The sequence below is a fragment of the Amblyraja radiata genome, chromosome 1, assembly GCF_010909765.2.
Source record: "Amblyraja radiata isolate CabotCenter1 chromosome 1, sAmbRad1.1.pri, whole genome shotgun sequence".
NCBI classification, from domain to species: domain Eukaryota; kingdom Metazoa; phylum Chordata; class Chondrichthyes; order Rajiformes; family Rajidae; genus Amblyraja; species Amblyraja radiata.
The window spans coordinates 15126792-15148867 of record NC_045956.1 but is presented as its reverse complement, the minus strand read 5'-3'; the positions used below and the strand labels follow the sequence as shown (position 1 = coordinate 15148867).

At 39.2% G+C, this 22076-nt stretch overlaps 1 protein-coding gene across 4 annotated transcripts in view; it reads left to right on the top strand.

Annotated features, from left to right (window-relative positions):
* The window catches only part of LOC116971164 (hedgehog interacting protein), a 138794-nt gene that overhangs the window by 12220 nt on the left and 104498 nt on the right, over positions 1 to 22076 (top strand). For all 4 annotated transcript variants that reach the window (XM_033018138.1, XM_033018131.1, XM_033018124.1 and 1 more), the window contains exons 3-4: positions 3520 to 3676; positions 9535 to 9736. In XM_033018138.1, the coding sequence (XP_032874029.1) occupies positions 3520 to 3676; positions 9535 to 9736 (359 nt within the window). The remainder of the gene's footprint in view (positions 1 to 3519; positions 3677 to 9534; positions 9737 to 22076) is intronic.

Genomic DNA, 22076 nt, shown 5'->3' with positions numbered 1-22076 from the left:
ATACACATTCTCATCTATTTCAATATTTGATGAATCAAGGTGGGGGGTATTCGCTGCAGACTCATGGTCCTCTGGTATGCTTATTGCAATGAAAGGGGGTGGTCATGGGCACCATTAAACAAAACGAAAGCTGACTGAAAAGTCATTACTTCAGAACTGCTGGCAGATGCTGCTGCCACCCTGTTTGGAGATGCAGTAACATTCAGAAAAGGCTGCTGCCACCCCACCGTGTCTCTTTTAACAATTAAATGCAGCGTTTATAATACAGTGCTTCATTGCTGTAACAGCTGAAGCAATCCCTTTTCATTCTATTCTAATAAATATACAATAGCAAATGCTTGATATGCTTCATTTTGCATTGAATATCTGTGACAGAAATTAGTTCTTTTGCAGCAAGGCATGTACTTTTAAAGATATTTGCATTTAAATTCAGTGCAAGTTTTCTTTAAAGGAAACCTTCTTAAGGAGAGTACTTCATTTTCCTTAGTGTGGTTTCACACATTTTCCAATGTTTCCTGGAAAATGAAAATATTATTTTATCTACAACCTACCATTTCTTCCAAGGTTCCCTCCATACAGCTGGTTCTTACTCTTTATCACATTCCCTGTAGATTGAAAAGCTGAGGATTGGAGTGAAGGGGGTGTGGGGGGGGGGGGGGGGGGGGGGGAGTTGGGTGGATTGGTTACATTTTTTCCAAGTCTATGTACTAAGCAGTCATAACAGATTAGATTTTGGAGGATATTATTCACAAACAATAAAGCAGCGGGGAATTTTTGTAGGCTTTTCCTATGCAAAAAAATTAACTAATCCCTGACCTTGGTGACCTCACCATCATTCTTTTTTTTTTACAAACTGCTACTTAACTTTTTAAAAATTGCATTTATGCTGAGCAAAGGGAGTTAATTGGAGTGTCTTAAGCAGCACAGGAGCTGGTGCCACAGGAACCTTTCTCCCCAGATCAACATATGTGGTGACGAATGACAAATTTATTTTTCTACCAAGTTTGTGTATGTGTAAAACTGCTGAAGTGCATCAAGATGTCAAGTGCTTTGGGTGACCACCCAGGTTGTCTTGGAAGATAACCAGATGAAAGCATAACTTTAGCACTGGGACATGGATGGGGCTCAGGGGTGTGCAGAAACAAACTAGCAGCCTGTTTTTCAGGCAAGCAAGATGATTTTCCAACGTTAGACAGATGCTTATAATCAGCACATGGCACCACTTGCCATTGCAGAGGTCGGTGCTAATTGAAAGCTTTTGTTTTGATACTAAAGTTAGCGGACACATTTTGTTGACAGGGCGATCATTGACAAGCATCCTAACTATATTTATTTAAAATATCTAATTAGAAAAATGCAACTGAAGCTAATAAAGTCAAAGAAAACTATTCCAAAATGGCAAAGTCTTTTTTCTCTTTCAAGCTAGAAAATAATTATTTACAGATTACAAATGTTTGTGACTGTATTGCTCTTTAATGTCATATGTTATTTGACATCACGTCAACTTACAGACAGTGGTGTAATGGATTATTCAGCACTAAAAGTGTACAAACATTACTGAAGATTTTTTTGTGGAAAAATGTCTTATTTGGTTTTTAGATTTTTTTTCCTTCATTATTTTGATCCAAAATGAAAATAATTGCAGTTAATTGTAATTTGCATATCAATATAGTTTCGTCATATAGTTCACATTTTCTGAAGCTTGTACTTATATGGTAGTCATATTCTGTAACAGTGGGTGGCCTGGAAATGTACTGTATCAGTTCAGTGATGTATTTTCCACAGGGTAGAATAGTATAGTTTTTCCGTTGTTCCTGACACAAAGAGTTGTCAATGGCAATTTTTCATATGATACATTCCCAGACACAGATAGGCTGGGGGAGGGGAGGGGAGGGGAGGGGGTAACAGGGAGAAGCGTTTGGTGGGTAAGCCAGTGTGTTTAACTCTGTGTGCTTTTTTGGATCTGGAAACTGTGTTCAATACACTCTTGTTATTTTGAAGATAAGAAAGAGTGCATCACAATCTAAACAGATAAAATAATTAAAGGTAGGATTTGTAAAGTAAAATCTTAGAATCAATATAAACCAGATCTCATTATGTGAGATTTTTGTATTATTATTCTCTATATTGACCAAAAATGACATTGTTCGTTTCACACATATTTTCTGATAAACAGATATAAATCCCCTTGCTGCTCATAGACAAAAAGCAGAAACAAAGTATGGGATAATGCTTTATATTTTGTTGCTGAAAACACTGGGGGAACTTGTGCCTCTTTTGACTTTCAATACACTAAGTGTTTGCTGTGATCTTAAAAATGTACAGTTTAAAGAAAGGTGAAACAATAGTCCCACTGGTGCTCTTAATGTGCTGCATGTGCTTTGCAAGACGAGGGTTTTTATGTCTGATACTCCAGACAGCACACCATTGTCAGTGCCATCAAGGAACGTGCCAAGAGAAAGATCTCAAGAAGTGAGGAAATAGGATTAGGAAAGAGATTTCAAAACTAGTTACATAACTTACAGTTCTTGTGATGGGTAATTCTAAGGAATACATTTTCAGTTGTGGGACAAATTCAAAGGGTGAGATGTAGAAATTGCTTCAATAATGCCATTGATCATGGAACGTCACTTTTTACTTGGGTGTTTTTATATTCTGAGATTCTCCTTTCTTGAAAGGTAAATCCGTGAACAGGACATTAATAATTTATCAATATCTTGTAACAGCTAAAACAATTGATCTGTCCGTTTTGCCCCACAAGGGTAATCACAATAACACCAACAGTAGAAAAATATTGAGGAATAGTTAATTTATATTTGCATTATTACACTTTGCGACCATTGAATAAATAATTTATGTTTCGTCCTCAATTTGAACGCTGAGGAACAGGAAATAACAGTTTTTACTTTTTTTTACTTAACAGATTTGCATGCAACTCAATGTACATTTTCATTGTCAGAAAAAAGTAGATTTTTAACATGCCCCTGATCTTGTTATAGTTTACTATTTTTTTGCACTTTCATAGCATGGATAATATATTCTTGATATGCCAGCTCTTTGTAAGATCATCCTGAGCACTCTCGTGTAACAATGGTGTGTTGATTAAAGAATGTGGATACCATAAACTTCTGCATTTTGGTTCAAAGGAACTCTGCACACCACTGTAATATTTTAATGGTTTCTTTGTGTTAAAAGTCAAATAACGGCACAAATGCTATCACAATAAAAGTGGAATAAAATTTGAATAAATTGTGTAAAACCCATATTGTTTAAACTTGAAATCAATATAAATGTCGATACTTTAAGTCGTCATTGGTCGCGGTTAGTTGACCGCAGCATATATGTCAAGATAATGCCAATGAGAATTATTTTTAGAAGTATTATCTTTTAAAACACAACAATGTACAGTTCCTTTTTTGATCCTTTAAAGTAAAAACTGCAACTTCAGCCATTCTTCTTGCACATGTAGACAATTTAATGGTGTAAACCCTTGTAATTTGTTTGACATCTGTTTTCCAGGACTCTTCCAAACTACTTCAGATGAGTTCTGTAACCTTTATGCAGCAAAGGACAATGGGATATGTTTTCCAGACTCACCCAGAAAACAAGTACAAGGACCGGGTTCCAACTATTTAAACCATATGGATGACTATTACAAGATGGAGCAGGCCAACAGGTTCAATAAGATAACTACTATTTGATTCACAAAGACAAGTCTTTGTAGTCGTGATATTGAACCTGCTACATGTCAGCTTACACAGCAGAGATGTGCTGCCAGATGGCTTGCTTTGTTGTGGAACTTCAACAGAATGTTATACATTGTTGAAGTGCATTAATAGTCTCTGCAGCCAATGGCTTTTTCTTTCGCAATTCCACACTATGTGCATTTTCTTTCCTTTTTTTCAGACTGGACACTTGATTCAGTTTTAAAAACTACTCGGAGTATTGAATAAATTAATTCCTGGTTACGTTAATCACAGGATCAACTACTGTAATGTTATAGTTTTATGTAGCAATGCAGTGTATTGGTGACAGGGTGTGCTTTATATGCTTGAGAAATGCTCAGAGATAGTCTCTACAATACAATAATACTATTAGCCAAGTATCTTTTGCAACATACAAGGAATTTAATTTGCCAAGTCAAATACAATACTATTGTTAGTGTTTATTGCACAATTTGAAAATTGGGTACATATGTTTCCCTGTGGGGAGGGACAGGTTTCAGAGACAGAGTAAGGGATCTTGGGCTGAACCAGAGACGAAGGAAATTTAGGAAGCAGGGTTAACATTGGAGGAATTAAGGAGAGAACGGATCCAGCTACAACCTACCCGAAGGGGAAATCACAGCAAAGGAATCCAGGCAGAAACAGTAAAAGGGGAAATTCAGGCAGAGGAAATGAGATCGGAAGTACATGCACAAATAGCATGAGAGGAAATTCAGGCAGATGTATTTAGGTGGGAAGTTCAGGCCAAAACAGCAAATGAGGACATCATGCAGAAGCAACTAAAGAGGTAATTCAGGTGGAATCAGCAATAGAAAAAGTTTGGGCAGAACCAGAGAATGGTGGCCCATGTGAAAGGCAGCGAGTTGATATATTTGAATAGAAACTGCAATGGCAAGTTCATGTTCAATGTTATAACATTGTTCTTGAAATATCGATAGATTGTCACAGGAGAAAATTCGAATTTCACTGTACCTTAATTGGTACATGTGACAATAAACAGACCTTTGAGCCTTTGAGTTGTGTGCAGCTTGTATTGTGTTATCATCATGCTGTGCTTCTAGAGTAAATTTCAAATAATGAAAATAGTGGAACATTGCCCAAAGGAGCATTGGCCAAATGCCACTGATCACATATCCGTGGGTCCTTGTGTCTATGCAGGGACTCCAAGGCAAATAGTGGCCCAAAGTTATCTCACTAGATACCAACCTAGGACACAATGGTCAGTGCCCTGTTTATGAAAATTGGCAGCCCATTATGATCTTGTGCAGGACATCTGATTTCCCATTTAAATCTCATCTCACTTCTTCTGCCTGAATTTCCTCTCTCTCACTGTCTCTGGCTGGATTCCTGATATCCTGTCTGATATGGGAGTTGACAAATCTATCCCTCATTTTCACCCTCCCATCTCTGTCACTCACTGCAAACCTCTGATTTTCCCTTCCTCCATTATACTCCAATCTTCCTCCAGCATCCTACCCTTTCTTTTTAACCATCATTTGCCCATTTTATTCAGCACCCAAAGCTATTTAATGCCAGGCAGCAACAATATCTAACTAGGCCATAGCCTTGACATGTCCATCCACAATTTGACAGCAGCTGACACCATGGTTGTTGGTGGGATTGGGCCTGGTGCTAGGCACAGGATGTGAGTGTTGCTGGATCGGTTTCACTGGCTACTCTAGTGTCTTTATTGGGATAATGATTGCCTGGTAAGTTTCTGTTTGCTTTATAATTGACAGGAGCCAGGAGGCAAAATTCTTATTATTTTTCCTTTCTGTCTCAGAAACTGAGATCTGTAGGTTGAGAAAATTAAGGCAGCCATGTTGATCTTATGCAGCACAACCTAGTTCCACAAAAGTAATGAAAATCCCAGCGAGCGAGTGTCCATTGCCAACCTGTACCACAGAACAAGAGAGATCATTTAGAACACGAGAGTTCATTATAAATCTAGTAAAGAAATAATGTATCCAGATTTCAACAGTGGATTTATCTATAACCAGAGGGAGCCAAAAATGAAGGGATTCCTAGTAAAGAGAAAAATCATCCAGAACATGAAAGGGAGGCAATTAGGGTAGAAACCAGAAAATATATATTACAGGTAGACCTACAAGAGTCGACCCTTTATGAATCCTGATTTAAAAACATTAAAGGCAGAACATAATAGGTTATTAAATTGGAGATCTGTGGCATTAAATAAAACATTTTAACTTTGGAATGTACAGTGCTACAAGATTCAAGTGTGGTAGCCAGAAATATGGAACATTTATTGCTTAATTCAGAGTGCATTTGTTTTTAGCATGACTTTTAGGAAAATGTTGTTGATATTTTTGGGGGTTTTAGAGTTAATCATAAATGTATATGTTTGTATTGGTAATGCATTTGCTACAGATAGTGTAGTAAAACGTGACAGCAAGCTTGTTTGTTGGAGACCTTTGTTTATGATTTAGCACCACAATGTGATGTTTTGGCTTGTGGCAGTGATTGATAGATTGCTTAGCTGCACACAGAGGCGGGAGATTGCTTTTTATGCTCAAGTTGAGTTCATTGTAATTTTGCCATAAGTTATCAGGGATGCAGAAGAAAGACATTCCACAGAGTATTATCAATGCTGAGTACGAAACTCTGGATTTCTGTACGCAAGAGTGAAATGAGGGAAGAGCTACAGTTTATGTTTCTGCTTATTAAATGAAACTAGTAAACAGAGACATGGCAGACCTGTGGAATGCACATCCACAGGCGCAGAAAACATGATCAGTTGGATGAGGTCAAGCTCCAGGTTTTGGAGGTTAAGCAACAACTGATGTGACTGCAGTTCATCTGTGAAGCTGAGTGTTTCATGTTTAGTGGTCAAGCCTCGACTCAAGAGGGTGCAGGCAAGGAGGGATTTGCAGGCAGCCCTTTCAATTAAAAAAAGAGTAGCAGGTGTTTCAGGAGACTATTGAGTGCATATTTCTCTTGAACCAGAATTTGGTTCTGCTTACTGGTGTTGAAGAGATTTCCCTGGGGCAGTGCAATCGGAGGCTAGACGATAGCGGCAAAGTGGCTAAGCTGCAAACGGAGGCAGAAGAATAGCAAATTGAATTATCGCAAATTCACCAAACATCCTATGTTGACTTGCCTCAGATCTTTTTCAGATATAATATTTTGCATTTTTTCCAAATGAAATAGATGTAAAAGGTTTAATACTGTCTAACTGGTTATTGCATTCTTAAACAGTTAAATTAATTGGCTTAAATGTCATTTTTGCATTAAAAATAACGACTGAAAACATTTATTTAACATGCACTGTGTTAAAGTCGTAGAAGTACCAACCTTACATGTACCACAACCTTTTGCCTCAGAATTGGTTCTGAATTGATCAAGTTTTGACCACAACCTGGTTTGCATACAATTTGGGTCACCACACTACATGAATGATATAGTTGCACAGGAGAGGCTGCAGGGGTGATTTATGAGAGTGGTACCAGGACTGGAAGGTTGGAGATATGAGGACAGATAGGAAACAATGGGTCATTTATTTGAAACACTTGGGAGACTGTATTTGAAGGATGCAGACATGGTGATCAAAAACCAGAGGGTAAAGATTTTAGGTAATTTGTAAAAACATGAGAGTGGAAATGAGGGAAATCTTGTTCACCGAGATACTGGTGGTGATCTGGAATTCACTTCTTAATGGGTGTTAGAGGCAGAAAACCTTTATCCTTTTTTAAAAAGTACTTGGATGTGTATTTGTAGAACCAGGTTCTCCAGGGTACTGAGCTAATGCTAAAGAGTATGACGAAGTCAGGTTGCTTTTTCTCAATCAGTTCACACGTTCACTCGTGTTCACTTTCTCATGAAACTAGATCTTCTCTTCACCTTGCATCCACCAGTTACTCCATTATTACAGAAATCCAAGATTGACCTCAATGAATTAGTTGAAATATATAATGTATTTGTAACATAATGTAACGTCAGATCATTAAGGCCACAGAATTTAATTGAATTCTGTACTCCAGGGTACAATTTGCAGTAGGATAGACACAAAGAGCTGGAGTAACTCAGCGGGACAGGCAGCATCTCTGGAGAGAAGGTATGAGTGACGTTTTGGGTCAAGACCCTTCAGACCTGAAACATCACCCATTCCTGCTTCCCAGAGATGCTGCCTGTCCCGCTGAGTTACTCCAGCATTTTGTGTCTAACTTCGATTTAAACCAGCACCTGCAGTTCCTTCCTACACACTAATTTGGACCATATACTCTGAGGTATAATTTTCTCCAATCTCGGTGTGCAATATTCCTTATGAAAATAATCATCACCAAGAATTTAAATCTAAATTTTATGGTTATGAATTGGCAAGGCAGGGTCCCTAGATGCAACATTTAAAGTAGTTCGAGAAGGTTTTTGCAAATTAGCCACCTTAGCTCTTCAAGATAATTTCCTACATTCCTAAAATTATTTTTATAGCAAATTCACCAAACATCCTATGTTAACTTGCCATTCTATTCTTTTTTCAGATTTAAGTTTTTGCATTTTTTTCAAAATGAAATAGATGCAAAAGGTTTATTTAGTGTCAAACTGGTTCTTGCATTCTTAAACAGTTTAATTAATTGGCTCGAACATAATTTTTGCATTAAAAATAACGACTGAAAACATCAATTTAATATGCACTATGTCAAAGTCACAAAAGTACCAATCTTGCATGTACCACAACCTTTTGCCTCAGAATTCATTCTGCCTAGTCTGATCAAGTTTTTATTACAATATAAATCTTGGTAAATGGACTTTGTAAATAGATATCATACGAAATAACTATTTATTGAATAGCTAGTATATTTCACAAATAATGCATTTCATTGCAATACTCATGCTAATATCATTCATAACTTACCAACCCTTAAATATGGAGACACAAGGAAATGCAGAAGCTGATTTACAAAAAAAAGAGACACAATGTACTGGAGTAACTCAGCAGGTCAGGCAGCATCTCTGGTGAACATGAATAGTTGATGATTTGGGTTGGGACCCTTCTTCAGATTAATTTGTAAGATGATTTGGACCTGGACTGAAATATCACCAGCACATTAAACCTTTAAATGTATAATGTTCACTGGGTCACTGAGGGTGTTTTGCAGCCAGATGTTAAATCAAAGAAACCTGCCATATTTGGCTTTCATCTCCAGAAACCAAATTCTTGAAAATTCAATACCATGTCTCACAATTTGATTAGATATCATCTGGGACATGGGAAAAGATGCTGATTCTCTGAACAGTTACAACAGTTTGATTGTTATTAAAGGTGATGGCATTTTTATGTAATCACAGTTGTAAGCAAATATTTTAGAAAACTATTATTGGTTTTTAGTCCTTGTGCATCATCCAGCAAAATGATCACCTTCCCATCAGGTCGTGTGTCGTATTGATTGGAATTTATATCATGATAGCCATAATTTCATTAAACAGCTACAACACAATCAATTAATTGGTATTAATTGGCAATACATAATTGATATATTTTGTGGCAAAAATGTCAAAGACTTATTCAATTTAGCAACCTTTAGCTGTTAATAAAATAGAACCTGTCTAAAGAGATTGGCTTCCGTTCAAAGCAAAATGTAGCTTTAATATGTGCATACTTTGAATTTTGAACCATAATGTATTAAAGAAAAAAAATATAGAGAATAATGGCGAATAGTGAAAATGTTCTGACTATGTCATACATTTTCCTTTTTTGTAATGTTGGCAACATGACCAAAATATCCAGATTGTATTGTATAAAATAAATCACACCATTATCAAAAAATAATTAAATATTTTACTTTTTCTTTAGAAAATATAAAAAAAACTGTTACTGCCTTCATGAAGTGGTCAGTGGACTTGTGCAGCCAACTGGATTAGTGCATTGTGGAGATGGATCACAAAGACTCTTCATCTTGGAAAAGGAAGGTTTTGTAAAGATTTTCACTCCTGATGGTGAATTACTGAAGGAATCATTCCTTGACATTCACAAGCAGGTTCAGAGTGGAATAAAGGTTGGTATTTTCATTGAATGTTAATATTCATCTATACTGATCTATTTATTATTAGAAATTTTGTGCACAAATGAAATATGTTTCTCACTGGGGAAACAAGTTGAGTTTCTAAACTGTAACCAATTTGTTTAAGAAGTTAGCATAGCATTGCCAGATTAGGCCAAACACCATTACAATGATATGCTTGTTTCATGCTCAAGTGAACCTAATACCCAGTTTAGCAGGAGAATATAGGAGCCATAGATACCAAGGAAGTCAAATATCTAGACATTCATCCTTAGTTTGAAATGCTACAGTATATACTGTTATATAGAAGCCACTGTATTTTGTATTTTTGCTTCCAATGTTCAGTTACACTATTTCAGTGGAACTGACTTTTAGAGATATTGCACAATGCACGTATGTTGTATGGTCAGCAATGACAACCAAGGATGAATTCCTTGGCAATTTCTTTCGTTGGTACTTGGAGTCATTTGTTTTGTGCTCTGTGGATGGAGAGGAGAAACTAATTTGGTGAACAGTTCCTGTTGAAAGTATGCCAAATAAATTTCAGATTAGTTCATGGATTAATATAATCATGATGTTTCCTATGACAGAAGACATGCTAATGTTCATTATTGAGGTTCACAAGTGAATAAAATCTTAAAATTGGTATTTCAGGCCATGCTAGTGCTTATTTCTGAGGTTATAAAATTACTCTTTCCTTTTTATTCTTATGGTTTCACACTGCCACTAAAATTATGCAACAAGCAAAGCAGCATAACTAATTCTTGACTTGCTTTAAATTAATTTCTAAGAATTCTAAGAAATAATATCCTTAAAATGTATCTCTCAGCTTTGTAAACATTATAAGCTGAATGCTTACAGATTCATTATGTGGAGATTCCACAAAATGGGACTAAATCTATATCTTTGTGCGTTTTACTTGTCCGTGAAAGCATGCTTTTCTAGAGCATGGAAATTAATTTCCTGGAAAAATGAATTGCCAGAAGAGGCCAGGTGCTTCAACAAAAGATCAATTATTTGGATCAGACAGACACAAAAAGCTGGAGTAACTCAGCGGGACAGGCAGCATCTCTGGAGAGAAGGAATGGGTGACGTTTCGTGTCAAGACCCTTCTTCAAAATAATTTGGAACAACTGTTTACAATGTACTATTAATGGATTCTAGAAGCAGGTCTCATGGTTGCCATAGGTCTTGGAATGCTGAATTGGTTAATATAAAATAAATGAGAAAGTAACATTTTTTTTTCTCCGCCTGACCCAGGTGGAGAAGGAGAAACTTGGTGGGACAAGTAGATGGCCTGTATAGAAGCACTCCTTCCACCCTTTTTCCTTAAAACACCATCCTGGATATTCCTTCTACATTTTGATAAGGCATGGGCCATGGATTCCCATGAGTTGGTGGGGATGTTACATTTTTCAGATGTTAGACAATTGACAATAGGTGCAGGAGTAGGCCATTCGGCCATTCGAGCCAGCACCGCCATTCAATGTGATCATGGCTGATCATCCCCAATCAGTACCCGTTCCTGCCTTCCCCCTATATCCCCGACGCCACTATCTTTAAGAGCCTTATCTAGCTCTCTCTTGGAAGTATCCAGAGAACCGACCTCCACCGCCCTCTGAGGCAGAGAATTCCACAGACTCAACTCTCTGTGAGAAAAATTGTTTCCTTGTCTCAGTTCTAAATAGCTTACCCCTTATTCTTAAACTGTGGCCCCTGGTTCTGGACTCCTCAAACATCGGGAACATGTTTCCTGCCTCTAGCGTGTCCAAACCCTTAATAATCTTATGTGTTTCAATAAGATCCCCTCTCATCCTTCTAAACTCCAGAGTATACAAGCCCAGACTCTCCATTCTCTCAGCATATGACAGTCCCGCCATCCCGGGAATTAACCTTGTAAACCTACGCTGCACTCCCTCAATAGCAAGAATGTCCTTCCTCAAATTAGGGGACTGAAACTGCACACAATACTCCAGGTGTGGTCTCACTAGGGCCCTATACAACTGCAGAAGGACCTCTTTGCTCCTATACTCAACATGTTGAAGCATGCCTTTGAATTTACTCTATTCTCACTTGCTGTGATGGGCGTTGGCGTAGGATACCTTTTTGGGGGGAGTCTCGTATTTGACATACAATAGTGTGGCATTAAAGCTAGTGTTTTTGGAACCTGAATGCTGACTGGAAACAGGTGCTGACATTGACGTTATCACGCTAATGAACTGGAGGATTTTACAGAGATCGTGCTGGTGGTACCTTCCCAGGGCTGTAAGGTGGAACTGTACATATCCAAGTCTTTGGAGCATGCAAGAGGGTGAAAACACAGCTGTCCAAAACCCATGAGTTTTCAACTTGAAACTTTATCAAACTTTGAGGGACAAGTAAAATACCTCCACACATATCTTAAGACTGAGATTGCAATGAAACGGCCGTGACATGAAGAACACATGATTGGTCCAAGGCGTGGAGGAGATCCAGCAACGAAGGTGATGAACACGTGTTCATTCTTCAGAGCTGTCGAGATCATCCATAATCCAATTAACCACTCTGCTCAGAAGCGAGATTCCAGGCGAACTTATCAAGAAGAGAGAAACAATCAGTGTCCACTGGAGGGGGCACTATAAAACATTCTTCAACTAGCATTCTGCCCATGATGGTGTCCTTCTCTCTATTCCAAGGTACACCATCCAATCCACTCTTCTATCATGCCGACTAACATGAGGTTACAATGGCTGTATGTCAACTGGTCTCTGGAGGAGATGGTGTTGCCCTTGAAGTTCTATAACTTGGTAGAGAGAAACTTCAGGCACAAATCATCAGCCACATCTCAACAAAATGGAGGTTGTAACTCTGATCATTTTAAAGAAACAATACAAATCTCTTTGTGGTAACAACAGAAGATGATAGTTGAAATAAATGGGTCGTTTTCAGACTGGAAATATATTTATAGGAGGAGTGCCTCAATTATTTGCACCTCAATTATTTTATTGACTGGAAGGAGCAAGCAGAGTATGAGATACATACATTTGCTGATACCACAAAAAATAGATGAGAGGGCATGTTGTGAGGATGTTTGGATTCCACAGTAGGCTAAAGATAGGTTGAGTGAGTAGGTGCAAAATGAGTTTAATGTATGAAAGTGTGAGGACATGTACTTCAGGCGGAGAAATCATTAAAGAAGAGTATAAATTGAGAGAGACTACAAAAGAGTGGAGTGCAGGGTGCTCTCTGTGGTTTTGTGTTACTCAAAAAGCTAATTGTACGGGGTGTTGGTGAAACCAGTTAGAGAGTATGGCATATTCAGAGCATTGCTGCACTAGCTATCCTGCCTGCCAAGTTTGTATAGCAGTCAGTAACACCCTCTCTGCTTTTTGATGTCTAGGGTGTGGGTAACCAGATCTTGAAACATGCTAACTAGATAATATTCAGCCTCATCTTCATTAATTTTACCTTCAGCCTCTCTATATTAATACCAGATTTTTCTCAACGTCCACCCATTTGTTATAGTTGGCCATCAAATTAATTGCTCACAGCTTGTTTACTTTTGACTAAATGTGTAGTGGATACCACTTTTGTTGGGGTTAAAGTTACATGGCTAAATTAAATTCTAAATTCAGAACTAAATTAAATATCACAAAGAGATTATTCATTCACTAATTTCCAGGCAACAAATATCTGATATTTGTATACAGTTCAAGTTGCATTCCTTTCCAGGTGCACTCTGTGCATCCGCTCGCATTTATTGTTGCATTTGTATCTATATTTCATAGATATTTTAAAACTATGAGCATTGCTGGTATTTTTCAAAAAGTAATGCTAGGACCTATTAAAAAATGTAAAACACTTAAAAAAAAAACCAAGATATGTTAAAATGTTTAAAATTAAGTAAGGAAAAGCTTAACTTATCTTTAGCCTCCTAATCTCCAGACTGCAAGTCCCCCATTCAACTGAACAGGGACTCCAGTTCTCTGCCAGTTCGTTCTTGCTGAAATAAGATTGGAGAGGCAGATTTCCGACCCCAATGCAGTGCCAGCAGACTCTGTTATTGGTCTTCATGCAGAGTCTACAGGTCTTCCTAATGTGTGACTTTAGGAGCAGACATTTCCATATTTAATTTCATTACCCCAACAAGTTCATTGCTCTGTCAGAGAACAAGCTCCAGTGTTGCCAGAGGTTTGTATTGAAGCAGGACATTATAAGGATCTTTACAGTTACAGCCAAGTGAAGTTTTGAAGAGTTGTGTGTGTATCAGGTGGCCACACCTGCAATGTCATGTTCAGGATTGCTCTCATAATTCACGACAGGTCAAAGCTAGACTATTGAGTCAGAGGGGTTAGAAACAAAGTGTTGTTCAGTAGGAACTCAGCAGGCCAGGGAGCATCTGTGGATGGAATGGACAGATGACGTTTTGGGTCAGGATCCTTCCTCAGAGCCTGAAAAAAAGTCCCAATCTGAAACATAGTCGTTCAATTCACCGCTGATGCTGCCTGACCTGCAGATGTCTGCCAGAACTTTATTTTCCACTCAGGATTTTAACATCTGCAGTCTTTTGTGTGTCCTGATTAGTGTATTGATGTTTTTGCCCCAGAAGTTCTTCTACAATTCTTAAGTGTTGTAGAGGAGAAGATGCTGGGTTTGTGTACAGAGGAGTTTTGGAAGGACATGCATCATGTTGTGAATTCAACAAAGAAATGGAATGGTGGCGGTGGGGATGGCACCTGCCATCTATTGTACTGAACCCACATCCATTGCACATCCTGGGCCTATGACCAGGATCTCTGGCTTTATCTCTTGTGCAAATATGATGTGATGTCGTGATCTTGCATCTTTCTAAAAATACTGACATTGGCACACTTCCAGAGTAATCAACAATATATAGATGCTGGAATCTGAAATAAAGTGAGTAAAGGCTGGGAATATTCAGCCAGTTGGGCAGCAGCTGTGAGTAGGATAACTGATTTCATGTCTTTACTCGAGGACTCTTCATCAGAAATAGTTCAACCTGAAACATTTGGATGTTACAAAACCAAATGAATATTGACTGCATTTTTAGCTTCTATTTCTGAAGTGCAGTTACAGCCACAAGGTCAGAAATGTGACGATCATATTGCTTTCACGTAAAAACAATGTGATATTGAGCAGTTATATGGTTTATGTTAATTGAGGGAAAATATTGTACAAGAGACAAAAGAAAACATCCTACCCTTGGGTTTTCATTTATTTTCCATGTATCCATCTACTAAACGAGCAGCAATGAGATGTTCTCGCCTTGTGAAATTAAGTTCCATTGACTTCTGAAAGTGTACAATAAACAAATTTATGTTTGCAGATGACACTAAAGTATGTGGAATCATAGATAGTGAAGATGGTTTTCCAAAAATTACAGCAAGATCTTGAGCAGATGGACCAGTGGGCTGAGGAATGGCAAACTGAGTTTAATTAAATAAGTGCAAGGTAATGCATTTTGGGAATTCAAAGCAGGGCAGGACTTTCACAGTGAATGGTGGGGCTCTGTTGTAAAGCAGAGGGATCTTGGAGTACAGGTACATAGTTTCCTGTCACAGGTAGATAAAGTGGTAAAGAAGGCTTTCAGTACATGGGCCTTCATCAGTCAGGGTATTGAGTATAGAAGTTGGGATGTTATGTTACGGTTGTATAATAACACATTGGTGGGGCTGCATTTGGAGTATTGTGTTCAGTTTTGGTCACCCTGCTACAGGAAGGATGTCATTAAACAGGAAAGAGTACAGAGAAGGTTTACAAGGATGTTGCCAGGACGTGAGAGCCTGAGACACAGGGAGAGGTCAGGCAGGTTACTAGGGCTTTGTACCTTGGAATACAGGAGGATGAGTGGTGATCCCATAGAGGTGTATAAAATCATGAGGGGAATCGATAGGGTCCTTTACCCCGAGTTGGGGAATCAAGAACCAGAGGACATAGCTTTAAGGTGAGAGGGGAAAGATTTAATAAGAATCTGAGGGGACAACTTTTTCAGAGGGTGGTACCTTTACCAGAGGGTGGTAGATGCATAGAATAAGCTGCCAGATGAGGTAGTTGAGGCAGGTACTTTTACAACATTGAAAAGTTACTTGGACAGATACATTGATAGAAAAAAGAGATATAGACCAAACATGGGCAAACAGGACTAACGTGGATGGGGCATCATGACTGGTGTTGACACTGGGCCAAAGGGCCTGTTTTGGTACTGTATAACTCTACTCAGTTGCTTCCATATTGCGCTTCAGGAATGTAACCGATGATACATTTCGGCCACTACACTTACAAATTACAACGTCCTAAATAGGGAACTGAAGCATCAGCCTAAATTTTATAGTTAAACTTTGTAAAATGGGAATTGGACATATAACCTTCGGTCACAGAGCAACAAACAATTTGCTGAAGGAAATCAGTCTGAAGAAGGGTTTCGGCCCGAAACATTGCCTATTTCCTTCGGAACAGTCTGAAGAAGGGTTTCGGCCCGAAACGTTGCCTATTTCCTTCGCTCCATAGATGCTGCTGCACCCGCTGAGTTTCTCCAGAATTTTTGTGTACCTTCGATTTTCCAGCATTTGCAGTTCCTTCTTAAACACAATGCTGAAGGAAATCAATAGATCAAGCAGCATTTATGTGGGCAAAGGCATTTTGGCATTTCAGATGGAAACCCTGCATTGGAACTTCAGCCTCAGAGCCTCAGCCTAAGCTATGGGCCTGTCCCACTTTGGTGATTTTTTAAGCAACTACAGGTGACTAGTTTGTCGCCACATGTTCGCCGGTGGTCGCCGCGAGTAGTCTCCTCAGTCACGCAAGAAGTCGTAGCGACTTTCTGGTTGCCGCTAATGGTCGGCGACAATGAGCATAGCTCGACTTCTCCTGACGTAGGTGCTGTCGTACGTTGTCGCCAGGATGATGTAGGTTGTTGCTGGTTTTTCGGCGACCTGCTATGACTATGACAGTCGCGGCGGTTGCCTAAAAAATCACCAAGTGGGACAGGCCCATAAAACCTTATAGGTTTTGTTTGATAAACTAAATTATTTAAAACTGTAAACATAGTTCTTTGCCTGAAATGACTAAGAATTTCCATCCATCCAAACATATTCATAAATGAACATCTATCCTGGCGTGTTCTGTATTCTATTTATTTATTTATTTTCATTTTTATTTATTTACTAGACCAAGTGCAGACCCGTTGGGTCTGTTCCCCCAACGTGCGGTTGTGGGGGGGGGAGGCGGCATGCAGCGTCACACACACTAACTAAACCCCCCCCCCCCCCCACTCACGCTAATTACCCCCCTTGATATATTGATATTATTAATTTGCTCCTTTTACCCCATACACACCCTATCTACTGACGCATAGCCCCCAACTTGCAGTCACATCTAGAGAGGGGGTGGGGCGGGGGTAGAGAGCGAGGGCAGAGAGAGAAGGGGCAGAGACAGAGAGAGAGACCGAGACACAGAGAGAGGGGCAAGAGGGAGAGGGGGGTGGAGAGGAGGAGAAGAGGGAGGGTGGGTGAGGGGGGAAGGTGGGGGAGGAGGGGAGGAGAGAGAGAGCGTGAAAGTGAGGGGGAGAGAGAGGGGGTGCTGAGAGGAGGTGAGGTGGGGAGCAGGGAGGGGGAGGTAGGGTGGAGGGAAGAGGGTAGGGGGTGTGGAGGGGAGAAGGTTTAGGGGAGGGAGGGAGGGTGTGGGCGGGGATGGAGGGGAGAGAGAGAGGGGGGAGGAGAGATGGGGAGGGGGGGGAAAGAGGGGGAGAGAGAGGGTGTGCTGAGAGGGGAGGTGGGGAGCAGGGAGGGTGGAGGGAAGGGGGTAGGGGTGTGGAGGGGAGGGGGTTTAGGGGAGGAATGGAGGGGGAGGGGGAGAGAGAGGGGGGGAGGGTGGAGAGGAGAGGGGGGCAGGAGAGGGGGGGAGAGGAGAGGGGGGGAGAGGAGAGGGGGGGAGAGGAGAGGGGGGGAGAGGAGAGCAGGGAGAGGAGAGGGGGGGAGAGGTGAGGGGGGAGGAAAGGGGGGGAGAACTTAAAAAACATTTTAGAACCAAAAAAGACACATTCTGCAAGCATTTTAGAACCAATACCCACTTTTTGCAAACATTTTAGAACCAATAGACACATTCTGCAAGCGTTTTAGAACCACTAAGGACACTTACATTTGAGTAGTCATGTGTTCAGTGTTATTCACAGTTCAGAGAAACGTGACCCTCTGCCTTCCTCCATCTTGAAGAGACTGATTGGGGCACACCACTTCCTGGTTTTATAGTCCCTCCCCCCTGCCGCCAGCAGGGGCAGCAGAGAGAATGGGGAATTTTGTAAAATCATTAATATCTCTGTCATTTTTCATCGACGGGAAAAATCCTCAGCACACATACGGCGGAGGGGGGCTCTGAGCGAGGTGGCCGTAGGTGGTGGCGTTCTCTCGGAAATCGCAGCACAGATGGCCAAAACCGGTCAAGAACAAACTTAGTAATATAGATATTTTTATTAGAAGCAGTGTACAAAAGTATAAACAGCGGCATATGACATAATACATTTATTGTACAGCTTCCACTTTAATTTTAACAAAGATGAAATAGAAAAAGAGAGAAAGAGCAAGAAAGAAAGTGAATGTGTAACAGAACCCCTAAACTACCAAATGAGTGTAATCAAAGAGTGAGTAAGTAAAAACATTTTTTAAAAAAGCAAAAAGACAAAAACGAAAAAAGGAAAAAAAAATGCATTTTAAACTGTTTTTGTTTTTAATAAAGATTTGCAGCAGATTACAGTATTTAGATTTTTTTAAATTAAAATACCTTCCCACTGAAAGTAAAAGCATAAGAGAAAGAGCTTCACAAAATTTGATGATAATAACAAATTGCTTTGTAGATGATTAAATATTTAATAAGTATTTTTGAACATTTCAACTTGTTGCAAAATGTTACAAATGATCTTGATTTGTCAGATGCTAACCCACAAGCATTTAGTTCCCCTTAATTGTCACATCTTTAAGTGGTTTTACAAGAGTGTTTGGATATGGTTCCATATCCAATGCCAATGCAACCTGAAAGATTGACGTGAAATTAACCAATTGATTTATACCATTTATATGATCATCCAGGGAATGAGAGATCAGTTTCAAGCTGCCAAAATATGTTTGAAATTATAGTCATCAATGCTCATCAGTTGCTCACATTTTATAGATTGGAAAGATTTGACGTAGCAGTTGGTATTTTTCAATCAGAAAATTGCCGGCAGCTGGTCAGCAGCTACTGAGACACACTCTGTCCACTCTATGTAAGTATGCGTCAAGCTCTGTGCTTCCCAACACTTAGCAATGTGAATGAGTTGGATATACACGACTCACTATCCAAAATAATTTTGTGAGTTAAGTCTTTCTTAACTCACAGACATGTGCCCACTAATATGTGCCTCGGTAACTTTTTAGACGCATGCAGCCTCTATGCCAACTTTGACAAATCACTTCCTTGCACCATAGTGTTCCATTTGGAGTTGAACTATTTAATACATTGACTCATTGCAACAGAGTGCATTTACATCAATAAACATTCTATAGCTGAATGGTTTTATTTGTATCAATCACTTTCAAAGCAATTTGTTAGCTTTTCATAAAGATTTTGTGAAGCCCTTACTCTCGTGCTATTTTTTTCATTGGGAAGGTATCTTTACTCCAAAAAAAACCTCATTCAAAATACTGTGGTTGCTGTATCTTAAATGAAAATTAAAACTATAAAATGTTTAAAATATGTAGCAGGCCAGTATACATGTTTCTTTTATTCATCTGTGGGGTGTGAGTTTTACTGAAATTTATTGTCCATCTGCGATGAACTTAAAAAGGTTGTGATGAGGTGCCTTATTAAACTATTGTAATTCCTGCAGTGAAGGTACTTCCACATGCTCTTGTGATGCAAGATTCTGGCCCAGCTTTGATAAAGGAACAATGGTCTATTTTCAAGTCATATTTGCAGGGGAAGCTACAGGTTGGTGTTTTGATATGCTTACTAACCTTGGCCAGGTGGTGAATGTCACAGGGAGATTCTGCTACAGTCTTGGCAAGTAGCAGGTCAATTTCATAGATGGCACATATTGTAGCCATGGTCTACCTCTGGCAAATGAACTGGATATACATGTATAAATGGGCATCTATCCATCCACGTGTAAGAAGGAACTGCAGATGCTGATTTAAACTGGATACTCAAAATGCTGGAGTAATTCAGCGGGCCAGGCAGCATCTCTGGAGAAAAAGAATGGGTGCCATTTTGGGTCAAGACCCTTCTTCAAACCTTCCGACTGAAGAAGGGTCTCGACTCGAAACATCACCCATTCCTTCTCTCCAGAGATGCTGCCTGTCCCGCTGAGTTACTCCAGCATTTTGTGTCTATCATCTATCAGTCAACTTTGTCCTTGATAGTATTAGGCTTCATGATTGCTGTTGGAGTTGCTTACATCATGATCCTGCCTTGTGTCATTTGTGTAATGAGAAGATTTTGAGTAGTCAGGAGTTTGGTTGCTCAACACAAAGTTCTAGCAAAGGTATTGCTGGATCAGGTAAGTTTCCATTCAATGATGATCACTGAGATATTGGTGATAAGACTGCAACAAATCACGTAGGTGGCCTACCACCCTACTCTAAGGAACAATTAGAGACATACGACAAATGATAGCCCTGCCACCAAGACCAGATCTCTAAAATTAGAGAGAAAAAACATATGGGTAAACAATAGTTGTGATTGACTAGAGTGAAGCCAAAATAATTTCAAAAATAAATATCAAGTAGAAAGATACAGCTCCAGAATGAGTGAATCCATAAATAAAAGGGGAAAATAGTTGGATCAGATTGCAATATTGAAGGAAATAAAGTTAAAGCTTGTGAAAGGGTTCAGATCGCCTTGCCTGGATTATGTTATCCAACATAAAATAGACTAGTTTCATTTTTACTCAAAATAAGGAGAAAAACATGTCTAATCACTAAAGACACAGTCTCTTAGGCATTTCTGGGTTATTCTATGTGATCCTTTTCAACTCACATTGTTCTATCAAACTTTTGAAATCCATCATGTCCAAAAATAAAAAATCTTCTTAAATTGGCAGTTCAGTTATGATTGTTTCTTTATAACTGAAACATCAATTAATCCTGTGATTTGAATTGATGTTTTCAAATAGTTGTACTGAACACCAATTGAGATCCAATCAGCAATTTATCTTTATATATTATCTATGGCTATTGTTTTTACAGGTTTGTTATGCTGCATTGTCCCATTGGCATTACAAATGACTAATATATACTCTTGACTCTTGAGAGAGGTTTGAGTGAGACATATAAATTATATGTGACCTAGATAAATAGGACTAAGTTATTTTCATATAAAAGTCAAAAAGCAGGCAAGATAGATTTCAAACTGACTGGTAAAAGAAGTAAATAGGAGTGGAAATTTAGGACCATTCTAGGACTATGGAACTCAATGCCTGGATGTTTGGTAAAGGCAGAAAATCTTGTATTTAAATAGTACTTAGATGCATGCACGAAGAAAAGAAATATGAGTAAGCCATCTGGTTATTCAAGCCTGCTCTGCCATTCACAAAGATCATGGCCGATCTTCCATCTCTGTTCCATGTTCCTGCACTTTCTTCTTTAGTATATTAAAATACATAAAACTCTGTTTGAAATTAACTCAATGACCATGATCCATAGCCATCCAGGGTAGCGAATTCCAAATTCGCCAGTGTCTGTGTGAAGAGATTTTGCCTTATCTTCATTCTAAACAATCTCTAAACTGAGCCTGTGGCCCTTGTTTTATAGACTCCTCAGACAGAGCCTGTCAGACATGGTAAGAATTGTGTAATTATCAGAGAGAACTCCTCTTGTTCTTCTAAGATCAAGAGATTACAAGTCCAGGCTTATCAACTGCTCCTCACACAGCCTCATGCAGCATACCTACCATCCCTGGAGCCAGTCTAGTGAATCTGTGCTACACCTCCACCATACTGAGTGCTTGGTTTTCTAGGTAAGAAGAACACAAATGCCCAAAAATCTCCTGGCATAGTCTCACCGAAGTCCTGTACAAGTGTCTGCAGTAAGATATCTGTATTCAAATTCTCCCATTTTAAAGCCTGATACATCATTTGCCTTATAATTGCTTGTTCCTCTTGCAAATGACTTTTGCATACGCACAAGAGCCTTGCAAAGTCATTACTGCCCAGTCTCTCATCCTTGACAAATACTCTTCTTTTCTGTTTTGTGCACCAAATGAGAAGATTTCACATTTATCTGCATAATATTCCATATGCCCAGCACTCTGCTTGCCTATAACCTCTTGAAGCTTCTTTATGTCATCCATCCTACTCATAATTCCA